Genomic DNA, 14,462 nt, shown 5'->3' on the forward strand with positions numbered 1-14,462 from the left:
GCGACTGGGTATGAGAGGTACCGGGATGTACAACAGTCTGGAACTGAACAATGAAATGGGCGGAAATGATGTTTATTTTGATCTCTATTCCAAGTTTCTTTACTAGTTACGGAGCTCTTGGAACTGTGGTGATACATACATTTTTTGTGTGTTTATCTGTACTGCAGGCACACCAATACATTCTGTCTGGCATCTGAATTAATGTAGTGTGAGTACTTCTAATAATATGACATTGTAACTACGGGCACAAATTATTGGACTATCTGCCCAGTAGAGACAGGAAAATTCCTTTCTAAGCGTACTGCTTACATGGCAGTAATATGTATATTGTGAAATTTACAGCAGGTTCACATAGCACCTTTGCTGCTCCTATCAAGTACTCTTCAGTAATTATGTATTGTAGAGACCTGGTGTATTTTTCGGATTCTCTTGTTTTCAAGAATGGAATCTTGCTTCTGACGACTTGCATTACTTTGTAAATATCTTACGTTGTTAATCTTGTCTGAGTTGGGTTGGGTTGATTTGAGGGAAGAGACCAAACAGCGAGGTCATTGGTCTCGTCGGATTGGGGGAGGATGAGGAAGGAAGTCGGCCGTGCCCTGTCAAAGGAACCATCCCAGAATTTGCTTGAAGTGATTTAGGGAAATCGCGGAAAACCTACATCAGGAAGGTCGGACGTGGGACTGAACTGTCGTCCTCCCAGTTTGAGGCCAGTGTACTAACCACTGCACCACCTGAATCGGTGTCTTGTTCTGATGTAAGTGGAGCAGTTAGACGTAGATCGAAAATACAGTTACAAAGAATGACTGCTGATTTAACATTTTGCATATTTTATTTTAAAGAGAAGGAAAAATCATGTATCAAAGCTTTATTTAGTTCACATCACAGTCGTTTGTTGGAATGCTAGATAGGATTTCTACCATCCATTGTCGCTTGTTCACTCTTGCTAAGTCCAGCGCGGTGTTCCCTGCGTCCTCCTTGGCGTCCCTATCGGCCCCTGCCTCCAGCAGCGCCATCGCTGCCTCTGCGTTGCCGTAGGGTGCCGCCCAGTGCAGAGGCGTCCTACCCCACTGATCCTTGGCATCGACGTCGGCCGAAGACGCCGCCAGCAGCCGCACCACTGCCGCGTGGCCTTTCCATGCAGCCAAATGTAGAGGCGTCTGCCTCACATCGGTCCTGGCATCCACTTCTGCCCCATTCCCGATCAGACACCTCACAATATCAGCATGTCCCTGCTTCGCTGCATAATGTAGAGCGGTCCACATGGTCCATCCTCTGTGCCCCACATCAGCGCCAGCCCCAAGCAGCACCTGCACTTCCTCCATTGACCCCCGTGTAGCTGACTGGAGCAGCCCCCTGCTGTTCATGTCTACAGGAAGGGTCCTGCAAGAAACAGAGAAGTTCTCGTATTTTTCTCCATATATACACTGTTTATGAGGTAAACTATAACGACCAGTTCTAAAAACATGTCAGAACAGTGAAAACTAATGAATCTTCAAATTTTCCCCCTCTATCATATAATACAGAATAGGGGAAAAGTGCCTCTCCATTGAAGTACAGATATACAATCGCATCATCCTCACAAAGCTTCACTCACTCACCATAAGAAAGTCTTAGATTCCATCACTCCACAGATTCAGACGTTACATTTTGCCACATAGATTCCTGATTGTGAATTCATATGAGCTCAGGATGCTATGGTTAATCAGTGTTTGCACTTCACTGAAAGAGATGATTAATGCAGACTCTACTTGTCCTCTATACTCAGCAAATCATCCTAATACTAGCAATTGCAACTAAAAAAATCACTTATTCCCGTATTTAAATAAAATTTCCTATTGTGGGAGAAAAAGTTTTGAATCTATTTACTAGAAAATTTACTGACACAGCCCCTTCAAACAGAGAAAGCTAAATCACTTAACATTTCCAGGCTGAGATGCTGTGGTCTGTACTGAAGACTCTCCCTTGATGTTTCGCCTTCGACTGCGGAAGGCATCCTCCAAGAACAATCGGCGAACTGCCCAGTTGGCAGTTCGCCGATTGTCCTCGGTGGATGCCTTCCGCAGTCGAAGGCGAAATGTCAGGGGAGAGTCTTATGTATGGACCATGGCATCTCAGCCCGCAAATGTTAAGAGATGACAACACCTGCCGTGAAAGCCTTCATTCTATTAGAGAAAGCTAAAATTTACCAGCAAACATTTTAGGCGAAATATTTCAGGTATGGCTATGACACTAATTCGATTCCCCTGCCCCTACACACAAACACATTTGATGGCGCATGCACATGAGTCCACATGCACAGATAAACACGACTGCACAGTAACGAGCAAGCACACATGCATTCAGCACACACACAGATACACATGCACACATGCAGTTACTCACTCACACACAGACACACACACACACACACACACACACACACACACACACATTCTTAACCCATGTTCGTGTCGGTGCAATGCTCCAGAAAGCAACTGAGAAGCCTGCAGTTTATGAGACAAAATTAATGCTTCATCTACAGACCTGAAGTTAATCTAGAAGAAGGCGTTAGCGACCATAATGTCGTTGTGGCTTCTATGTCAGTGGAAGTTACAAAAAAGGTAAAGAAACAGCGTAGAAGTTTCTTGTTTGGGAATGCAAATAAAAGTGTCATTAATGAATATCTTCATAGTCAGCTCCAAGCTTTCGCCGTGGGACACAAAGCCATTGAGCATCTTTGGTCAGAATTTAAAGGTACTGTCCACCACGTGCTAGAGAAGTGTGTGCCTAGCAGATATGTAGGGGAGGGAAAGGCTCCACCTTGGTACAACAAACAAATTAGGAAGTTGCTGAGAAAGCAAAGAATTTTGCACAGTCGTTTTTAACGTAGTCACTGCCCCACTGACGAACAGAAATTATGTGAAATGAAAGTAGCTGTCAAAAGATCAATGAGAGATTCTTTTAACGAATTTGAAAATATTTCATCTGCAGATTCTAAAAACAATCCCAAAAAAATTTGCTCGTACGTAAAATCCACGAAGCCACAAATAATTCAATATCTTCTCTTGCTGACAGTACAGGTAATGTAATGGATGATGGTAAACAGAAGGCCGAAATTCTAAACCTAGCTTTCAAAAACTCGTTTCGGTAGAGGACTGCAGCACCTTTCCCCCTTTCAATTACCAAACAAACGCAAGAATGGCTGACATAGTGTTTAGTGTAGATGGGATTGTAAAACAGTTAAGATCCTTAGATGGAAGGAAGGCACTGGCCCAGACAGTATCCCTGCTACAATTCTTATTCATCATCTATCAGAGATAATTGCAACAGAGGAGCGTTACACAGTACTGGAAGAAGGCTCAGGTCATAGTAATCAATAAAAAGGGTAGAAAATCGGATGCACATAATTAATGACTAATTTCACTGACATGGATTTGTTGTAGAATCATGAACACATTTTGTGTTCACACATAATAAACTTTTTCGACTCTGAGAAGCTCATCTGCAGAAACCAGCACAGGTTTAGGAAACAGCGGTCATGCGAGACACAGCTGGAACTCTTTGTACATGATAAACGGCAGGCTCTACATACCGGCTCCCAGGTTGGTGCCATATTTCTCGACTTTCGAAAGGCGTTCGACTCAGTTCCTTACTGTCGCTTGCTGCATAAAGTGCGCTGCTTTTTACTACACTCCTGGAAATGGAAAAAAGAACACATTGACACCGGTGTGTCAGACCCACCATACTTGCTCCGGACACTGCGAGAGGGCTGTACAAGCAATGATCACACGCACGGCACAGCGGACACACCAGGAACCGCGGTGTTGGCCGTCGAATGGTTCTAGCTGCGCAGCATTTGTGCACCGCCGCCGTTAGTGTCAGCCAGTTTGCCGTGGCATACGGAGCTCCATCGCAGTCTTTAACACTGGTAGCATGCCGCGACAGCGTGGACGTGAACCGTATGTGCAGTTGACGGACTTTGAGCGAGGGCGTATAGTGGGCATGCGGGAGGCCGGGTGGACGTACCGCCGAATTGCTCAACACGTGGGGCGTGAGGTCTCCACAGTACATCGATGTTGTCGCCAGTGGTCGGCGGAAGGGGCACGTGCCCGTCGACCTGGGACCGGACCGCAGCGACGCACGGATGCACGCCAAGACCGTAGGATCCTACGCAGTGCCGTAGGGGACCGCACCGCCACTTCCCAGCAAATTAGGGACACTGTTGCTCCTGGGGTATCGGCGAGGACCATTCGCAACCGTCTCCATGAAGCTGGGCTACGGTCCCGCACACCGTTAGGCCGTCTTCCGCTCACGCCCCAACATCGTGCAGCCCGCCTCCAGTGGTGTCGCGACAGGCGTGAATGGAGGGACGAATGGAGACGTGTCGTCTTCAGCGATGAGAGTCGCTTCTGCCTTGGTGCCAATGATGGTCGTATGCGTGTTTGGCGCCGTGCAGGTGAGCGCCACAATCAGGACTGCATACGACCGAGGCACACAGGGCCAACACCCGGCATCATGGTGTGGGGAGCGATCTCCTACACTGGCCGTACACCACTGGTAATCGTCGAGGGGACACTGAATAGTGCACGGTACATCCAAACCGTCATCGAGCCCATCGTTCTACCATTCCTAGACCGGCAAGGGAACTTGCTGTTCCAACAGGACAATGCACGTCCGCATGTATCCCGTGCCACCCAACGTGCTCTAGAAGGTGTAAGTCAACTACCCTGGCCAGCAAGATCTCCGGATCTGTCCCCCATTGAGCATGTTTGGGACTGGATGAAGCGTCGTCTCACGCGGTCTGCACGTCCAGCACGAACGCTGGTCCAACTGAGGCGCCAGGTGGAAATGGCATGGCAAGCCGTTCCACAGGACTACATCCAGCATCTCTACGATCGTCTCCATGGGAGAATAGCAGCCTGCATTGCTGCGAAAGGTGGATATACACTGTACTAGTGCCGACATTGTGCATGGTCTGTTGCCTGTGTCTATGTGCCTGTGGTTCTGTCAGTGTGATCATGTGATGTATCTGACCCCAGGAATGTGTCAATAAAGTTTCCCCTTCCTGGGACAATGAATTCACGGTGTTCTTATTTCAATTTCCAGGAGTGTATTTACATAAACGACCTGGTTGATGGTACTGACATCGGCATTGGACTGTTTGCCGATGATGCTGTAGTTTACAGGAAAGTAGTATTACACGAAACTTGTGAAGAAATCAGTGAGGATTTGCAAAAAATAAATGTGTGGTGTAATGACTGGCAGTTATCTCTCAGTATTAATAGGCGTGATCTACTGCTTATAACAAGGCGAAAATCCCCATTAATGTACGAGTACAAAATAAATGCCCAGTCTTCAGAAGCGGTAATATCCGTCAAGTATCTGGGTGTGACTATTTGAAATGATCTCAGATGGAATTATCAAGGAATGGTCAAGGCGGTTCCTAGATTTCAGTTGATTGGTAGAATCCTGAAACGATGCAGCCCTTCAACAGAGGAAATGGCTTACAATACGTCAGTTCGTCCAGTCTTATTGTTCGTCTGTATGGGACCCTTGTCAGTTGGGTCTGATTCAAGAGATTGAGAAGGTCCAAAGAAGAGCGGCAAGATTCGTGACTGGTACATTTAGCCACCGCTAGAGCGTTACAAATCTCATAGAAAGTTTGAAGTGAAACACACGACGTGCTAAACGGAAGGGGCTGCTCACTAAATTTCGAAATCCGATCTTCGCCGAGGATGTAGAGCTTATATTATTACCACCAACTTTCAGATCGCTCAATGATCACCATTCAAAGATAAGGGTAATTAGGGCTTGTACAGAGGCGTTCAGACAGTCGTTTATCCCTCGCGCGATCGGCGAGTGGAACAGAGGGGGGATATGACTTTGTCTCGAATTGTGCACTCCGCACACACTGCTTGGTGGTTAGCGGAGTATATATATAAATGTAGATGTGGATGTACATTGCAATCCGAAATATTGATCCAAATAAACTCCAGTTTCCTGACACACTGTTGACCTCACAACGCTGATGTATGCCTGCACACCATTTCATTCGCATGTGACATCATCACTATAATGTGGCTAAGATGTGCAGCAAAATTTTTTATATGTTAAAGAAAATTAAGAACAAGTAGTTTCTCTCATTCTGCCAAGTAAGATGTTACGGCTGATAAAACCAATTTCCATCAGTCGATGCAGCACTCGCCCACTTTTTCTACAAACAATAAAATCATAGAGTTCACATACTCAAAATAAACCTTAATACTCTGACAGATGTGTGAGACTCTCCTTGATCTCTCCTATGGAATGAAGAAGTAGCAAATGAAAATTCTGAATTACCATAAAATCGCTAACAGCTAGTATGTGGTTTTCAGCCACGCGGGATTAGCCGAGCGGTCTTAGGCGCTGCTGTCATGGAGTGTGCAGGTGGTCCCGGCAGAGGTTCGAGTCCTCCCTCGGGCATGGGTTTGTGTGCTCGTCCTTAGGATAATTTAGGTTAAGTAGTGTGTAAGCTTAGGGACTGATGACCTTAGCAGTTAAGTCCGATAAGTTTTCACACAAATTTTAACCTTTTTTTTTTGTGGTTTTGATGCACACAGTGCTACACTAAGCTTCGACTTCGGCGAGGTACTTCCCTTTGCCAGCTACTGGTTTGTGCATCGGTTCAGAGTTCAACAAAATAGAAGGGAGTGCACTTGTACACTTTACTACAGAACAACCAAGATTATCCACATTCAGACATTTGGCTATCACTACTCCTATTGTAAGGATGCAAGCTGATTAGGATTAGGGACGTTGTAAGAGTCACCTCACTCCATATTCTTTCTATTAGTGCACATTTTATTATCAGCTGGTTGCCTCACTATCACTTCCAGTTCAAGGACTTCCCTGCTGCTGTACAACAGATTTTGTGGATGGCAGAGCTACTCGAATCCTCTATTCTCCTAGGGCAGTTATATATGCATATCTGTGCCTCAGTGTTTTTTGGCCATTTAAACGTGGAAAACACATGTCGTCTTCAGTGGGACGAGATTCTGCGATGTGTAAGTGTTGTTGCTGGTTCCAACAGTGACGTCAAGCTGTAAAGGTGCCCTTGAGGTGCAAACTGAGGACAACATCATGCTACATACAGGTGAGCTGTGACAGGACACGGTGTGCCAGTCAGTCTGGTGAATGGCGTTCCGGGCACTGACGTCAGTAGGTATAATGAACGACTTGTCATCCTGACGAAATATTACGCTTCCCACATGGAAATATATTAGTTTCTCAGGAACTACTCTGCAATTTTCCTCTACGCAACATATATGTGAACTTCATTAATGGCAGTGATATACTCCAAAATACTATCTGCCTCTACATGTTACTTGCTACTCTGCCACATTTTGGATTGGTGTATGTGCAATTATTAATAGGACACTGCTTAAACTTATGATTTTGTTAGAAAAATACCACCCACATTAGGTATGGAAAGAAGTTTGTTATACATAATGTAATTTTAACTTTATGATTCTGGAAAGATTTTTACCACTTGTATTTTTATCTTAGTTTCCACCTTTCTCAGAAGAAAATGTTACAATAGTAACAGGGATTTTCTCTGCCTCGTGATGACTGGGTGTTGTGTGATGGCCTTAGGTTAGTTAGGTTTAAGTAGTTCTAAGTTCTAGGGGACTGATGACCATAGATGTTAAGTCCCATAGTGCTCTGAGCCATTTGAACCATTTTTTTGAGTATGATATTGTTTACATCATTCCTTGTAAACACCTAGTATCCATGCAGTACCGTCGAATACAATCTATTTTGTGATTTATCTGGCCCACATTGATCGAGATGTTTTTGCTGTGGGGTGCGAGTGGAATAAAATGACATTTGGATGTAATACCATGGTTGTTTTGCAGTGTTTCCTTGTTTTACATGTTATTGAGCACCATTCTTTGACCACCAACATCTGTGACTAGCAACAGTATTTGGGTTCATGATAGAGTTATTATATTACAGGCAGTCTGGGAAATATCGTCATGCTGGCCGCTGTGGCCGAGTGGTTCTTTGCGTTTCAGTCCGGAACTGCGGTGCTGCTACGGTTGCAGGTTCGAATCCTGCCTCGGGCATGGATGTGGGTTCGAATCCTGCCTCGGGCATGGATGTGTGTGATGTTCATAGATTAGTTAGGCTTAAGTAGTTCTAATCCTAGGGGACTGATGACCTCAGATGTTAAGTCCCATAGTGCTCAGAGCCGTTTGAGCCAATACCGTCACGTCACACAAATTGAAATACCATTGCCCATGTTCTGTTCCCAAATTTGGTGGACAGTGGAATAATTGCTGCTAAATAATTAATTCTACTGGTGATACATGTGATCATGAAGTATACCAGTTCGACATTATCAGATACTATTGTGTCATAGTCCTTCCTTGTTTCAAGTTTTCTCTTATATTTATGTTCCCAATAAAGTGAAAGCATGTTTTTCAGTTTGGAAAAGAGTGTAAGTACGAACACCACTGTCACGACAGCCAATGTTAATCAGGGACTGCGGTATCGTTGGGGAAGACCCATGGAAGTGTGATGGGACCGCTTTTGCACTCTTTGTATGGGAATGATCTGACAGAGTAGCAACCTGCGACCAATTGTTGATGAGGCTGTAGTGTACGGGAAAGTATACTCGTTTGATGACTGTAGGAGAATACAAGATGAGTTAGAAATAATTTTTGCTTGATGTGATGAATGGCAGCTAGAAAAATACGTGTTAATGAAGATGAGTAGGAAAAAATTCCTCTAATGTATAAATATAAGTGAGAATGTTTTTTGACAAAGGTTGGCTGGTTGGTTTTGGGGAAGGAGACCAGACAGCGACGTCATCGGTCTCATCGGATTAGGGAAGGACGGGGAAGGAAGTCGGCCGTGCCCTTTGAAAGGAACCATCCCGGCATTTGCCTGGAGCGATTTAGGGAAATCACGGAAAACCTAAATCAGGATGGCCGGACGCGGGATTGAACCGTCGTCCTCCCGAATGCGAGTCCAGTGCCTAACCACTGCGCCACCTCGCTCGGTTTTTGACAAAGGAACGTCTACTAAATATCTAGGCATAATGTAGCAAACTGATACGATATGAAACGAGAACGTGAGGACGATAGTAGGGATGTCGAGTGGTCGACTTCGGTTTATTGACAGTATTATAGGAAACTGTTTCTCACTTGTAAAGGTGACTATGTATGGAACACTAGCTCAACCAATTCTTGAATACTGCTCAGGTGTTTGGGATGCCCACCAGGTCATATTAAAGGAAGTCATCCAAGCAAATCATGGGTGTGTTGCTAGATTTGTTAATGGTAGTTTCGATCAACACACAAGTATTGTGGAGGTGCTTCGAGAACTCATATGGCAATCCCTGAAGCGAAGAGGACACCTTTCCCGCGAAACACTAAGGAAATGTAGAGAACCACTCTTTTCACCTGTCTACGTATCGGTTCTATTACTGTCAACGTACATATTGCGAAAGGATTACGAAGGAATGCTAAGAGAGGTAATGGCTCTTATGGATGGATGTGCACAATCGTTTCTCCCTCGCTCCATTTGTGAGCACACAGGAAATGAAGTGACTAATACTACTGGAACATGGTACCTACCGCTTTGCGCCATATGGTTACCAGTGGAGTATGTATATAGATGTAGATGGATGTACATGTCCACTATATGACACAAAGCACGCAGACACTCCCAAAAACTTACGTTTTTCATATTAGGAGCATTGTGCTGCCACCTACTGCCAGGTACCCCATATCAGCGACCTCAGTAGTCATTTGACATCATGAGGGAGCAGAATGGGGCGCTCTGTAGAAGTCAAGGTCTTCGATAGTGGTCAGGTGATTTGATGTCACTTGTGTAATACGTCTGTACGCGAGATTTCCACACTCCTAAACATCCCTAGATCCACTGTTTCCGATTTGATAGTGACGTGGAAACGTGAAGGGACACGTACAGCACAAAATCATACAGGCCGACCTCGTCCAAGCTGTATCAGTATCCACTGCAAGTACTATGACAGTTGCGGGAGGTGAAAGAACTTTGATTATACGATCGAGAGGCTGCTCATAGGCCACACACCATGCCACTAAATGCCAAACGTCGCCTCGCTTGGTGTAAGGAGCGTAAGCAAGGACGATTGAACAGCGGAAAAACATTGTATCGAGTGAAGAATCACGGTACAGAATGTGGCGATCCGATGGCAGGGTGTGGGTATGGCGAATGTCTGGTGAACGTCATCTGCCAGCGTGTGTAGTGCCAACAGTAGAATTCGGAGACAGTGGTGTTATGGTGAGGTCGTGGCATTATAATAGCACAGGTCTGTATTGATGTTTTAAGCACCTTCTTGCTTTCCACTGTTGAAGAGCAATTCGGAGATGGTAACTGCATCTTTCGACACGATCGAGCACCTGTTCATAATGTCTGGCCTGTGGCAGAGTTGTTACACGACAATAACATACTTGTAATGGACTGGCCTGCAGAAACTCCTGACTTGAATCCTATAGAACACCTTTGAGATATTTTGGAACGCCGACCTCGTGCCAGGCCTCGCCGATCGACATCGATATGTCTCACCAGTGTAGCACTCCGTGAAGAATGGGCTGCCGTCCCACAAGAAACCTTCCAGCACCTGACTGAACGTGTCCCTTCCGAGAATGGAAGCTGTCATCAAGGCTAAGGGTTGGCCAACACCATACTGAATTCCAGCATTACTGGTGGAGGGCGCCACGAACTTGTAAGTCGTTTTCAGCCAGGTGCCCGGCTACTTTTGATCACACTGTCTAGATACCAACTCATGAGAACTACAGTGGCAATATGTCAGACTGGTTGGAGAAATTTGCAGATATATTTTGTATCTTGCATCACTCTATGAAGTTATTGAAAAGAAAAGTTACTGAACAACATTATCAGTATAATGGAAGTCGTTATTCAAAAGCAATCACCAGAGGCCAAAGCACAAGTATCCCGCTGTCCCATTGTTTCACGAGCCGAATGGTTTCCTGGTTCTGGACTTCCTGTGGCTGCGACAGGAGCCAGTCATACGCTGTGCCCTTCAACTCATCGTCAGAACTGAAACGCTTTCAGATTTTATTTTTCTTTTTTTATTGGACCAAACACTTGGAAGTCGCAGGGCGACAATGACCGAGGTGTAGGGCGGGTGATCAAGCTGCTGCCACATGACCTTGACTGTTAGTGTGACCTTGATGACGTGTGACTTGCGTTACCGTGGCGCTGAATCGCTCCCTCCTACAGCGGCCCAGGCTGTCTGTTCTGGATGGACTTGCATAGGATATGTTGTGTCTCACAGTACACGACACTATTATGGTTTTTCCATGTCCGACGGATTCGGTGAGTACCGGACCACGAACATCGAAAAAGACAGTCAACTTCTCCTTGCAATTGACGGTACAGCTTTGAATTTTTTATGGGGAGGAGATGACGTTATATTCGCACCCCTACAGGTATCACCACGTTTTCCCAAGGTGGCAGATGCATATTTCAACTGTTTGGTTATTACAACCTTTTTCTTCTTTTCATTTGAACACTCCTCACACAAATGACAGCTTTTGTGAATTTGTGTAATTGAGTTAAAGACAACTATCTACTAGAAAGAGACGACACGGCAGTGAACGTGTAGCTCAGAAGAATATGGCTAGCTGAAAAGATTATGGAAGGGCCCTCTTTCTCCACCTGCTGTACAGAGCACGATGAAGAAATTTGTATCAACTGGAGAACTGGGCGTCGCTCTGGGAAGAGGCTGACACCAACACAGGTGGTTGATGAAATCGCTGGTCCCATGGCAGACAACGCTGCACACATTCCTAATCGTCAGGCAGTGCGTGTATTGTGTCATGAAAGTTGAACATCCAGTGGTCCACTATATGGAAGGTGCTTTGAACCATTCTCTGAGCATGAAGTTCCTGTGTATGGTGAACACATCACTGTTTGGTGTGCCTTCATGGCCATGTTCATCATCGGCCCACTTCTTTTTTGAATAGATTTGCGCTCGAGGACCAAAGACATGCAGTGTCACTGACCAGCATTCCTGTGATATGCCTCGCCATCATGTCATGAACTCAACAGTTTTCACGCAAGATGGGGCCCTAGCGCACATCGCTCGTGAAGTTCACCTGATTCTCCGAAACACATTTGGAAACGGTCAAATTATCATGCTATCGTTTCCGAATGCTTGGCCGGCACGATCACCTGATCTCACTCCATGTAATTTCTGGTTGCGGGGCTACCTGAAGGACAGGGTTTACCAGGGGAACGTTTAGACTTGTGCTGATCTGAAGCCAAGCATTCCAAAAGCCGTAGACACCATATGAACATGCTTCACTTTGCTGTTCGAAATGCAATACTGCGCTGTCAGACTTATCTGGGCACTGATGGGCACCATATTGAGCACCTTTTGCAGACATAATGGTACCAGTATGTAATGGTATGCTGCACCGTAGCAGCACATTGAATGTGTTTTAATTCAGGTGATTTTGGGTTATTTCTCTTCTGCATGTCCCTGAAATTAATGCTACCAAGTTTGGTCCTCGTACGTTCATTAGTTTCTGTGCTATAACGTGTTGAATAGGGAAAGAGTAATTACAACCAAATGGTTAATGACATGTGGACCTTTGGGTCTTGCTTAGGTAGCATAATGGCAACCGCTGGGGATAAGCGGGAAATCCGGGTTTGAGTCGCGGTCTGGTACAAATTTTCGTTCTCGTCATTCCATCATACATCATACATCATACATCATACATCCATATTCGCAACTGCAAATACATTTCATGTGTATCAATTACCTGCTAGGTGTATGACCAAAATGGGATTTAACTAATGGACGACAAACATTATCAACATCGTTATAATTTATGAGACGTCCGGAGACAGTGTTTATGGCAGAATTGTCACCAAAAATGTCACTTCGACAGAGATGACTACTCCCAGCAATGTTACACGCAACTGACGTGGAACTACGTCTCGAAACATAAAAAGGACCCAAGGTGTCTGGCGTGAAAAGGGTACATCAGAAGAAATCTCACGAAATCAGGTCGGTGATCAACGATAAGGGATATTTTCAGAAAATCAACCAAATTTTAAACGCACCTCTAAGCGACAGAAACGAAAATTAACTGTCGAATAATTACAGATCATGGAACTGGTCTAAACATTCGCCATCCCTACTAACGTCCCAATGTTCTCATTTCAGTTCACATCACTTTGCGACATTGTCCCTTGATATTTAATCGACGTTGAATAACATTCTATGGTTTTGAAACGTCAAACCCAAACACCTTTAGCTGTCTAAATTTTCAGTTACTTTATTTGAGCAACCAGTTTCAGCACTACCCTTTCTCAAACAGCATCCCCATTAATACTGTGCTCTTGCATTAACACATAATTTTCTAGCTGCTATTCATCACATCAAATAAAAATTCTTTCTAAGCCATCTTCTATATTCCTACAGGAATTATGCGATGACACTTTCCCATACACTACAGTCTCATCAATACACAGTCGCAGATTGCTGCTGTCAGATCACTTACATATAAAGAATAGAAAAGCGGCCCGATGACACTTCCATGAGGCTCTCCTAACTGTAGCCTCGTCTCTGCTGAAAACTAGCAGTCGAGGTCAACACAACTGGTCGGCTCTTTTTACCCTTCTTGTACACAAGAGTCACCGGTGCTTTATTCCAGTCCCTCGTGACTTCGATGTGGAAGAGTGATTGGCGTTAAATGCTGGTTAATTAAAGGGACAATAAAATGAAGTACTCGCTGTAAAATTCCATCCAGACCTGGCGACTTACTTGTTTTCAACTCTTTCAGCTGATTCAGTACGGTGGGGGTTGCAATTGCTACGTCCTCCATACGGGCATCTGAGTGCCTTCAAAAGACAACATGTCAACATGTCGCTGATATCCTGTACGCGAAATTTAAAACTTTGGCTTTCATTTTCCTCTCATTTATTGGTACATCGTACTTGCAATGAGTGACTCGATTGAAACCCTCGATCCATATAATGATTACACTTATTCCCAACTTAAGTCATGTTCTGTGTTAGTTATTTAGCTAAGGCCTGGCTGTGGAGTTTGTTGTGTGCTTCGTACGTCGATGTTGTGACATATACATGACTTGCGACTAATTTTGGGTTGTGGACATTGCTGCGCTCTTTTCTGATCACTCTGCCATCCCTCAGCATTTTCCGAGTTTTATTATTCAACCATGGTTGGGCTTTTACATCCTTATAGCATTTATAGGCACATTTACGATTTGTACAGAAACCAAATGACAGTTATAAGAGTCGAGGGGCATGAAAGGGAAGCAGTCGTTGGTAAGGGAGTGAGACAGGGTTGTAGTCTATCCCTGACGTTATTCAATCTGTATATTGAGCAAGCAGTAAAGGAAACAAAAGAACAATATGAAGTAGGAATTAAAATCCATGGAGAAAAAATAAAAACTTGG

The 14,462-nt window shown here is 44.7% G+C and overlaps 1 protein-coding gene across 2 annotated transcripts in view; it reads right to left on the reverse strand.

The window, feature by feature from the left end:
• Positions 1 to 807: 807 nt before the first annotated feature.
• LOC126213334 (ankyrin repeat and protein kinase domain-containing protein 1-like) overlaps positions 808 to 14,462 on the reverse strand; it is an 85,135-nt gene continuing 71,480 nt past the window's right edge. For both annotated transcript variants that reach the window (XM_049941028.1, XM_049941029.1), the window contains one exon: positions 808 to 1,383. In XM_049941028.1, coding sequence (XP_049796985.1) covers positions 873 to 1,383 — 511 coding nt within the window. In that variant the 3' untranslated portion in view covers positions 808 to 872. The remainder of the gene's footprint in view (positions 1,384 to 14,462) is intronic.

This window comes from Schistocerca nitens, chromosome 11 (assembly GCF_023898315.1).
Source record: "Schistocerca nitens isolate TAMUIC-IGC-003100 chromosome 11, iqSchNite1.1, whole genome shotgun sequence".
In the NCBI taxonomy this organism is placed as follows: Eukaryota; Metazoa; Arthropoda; class Insecta; order Orthoptera; family Acrididae; genus Schistocerca; species Schistocerca nitens.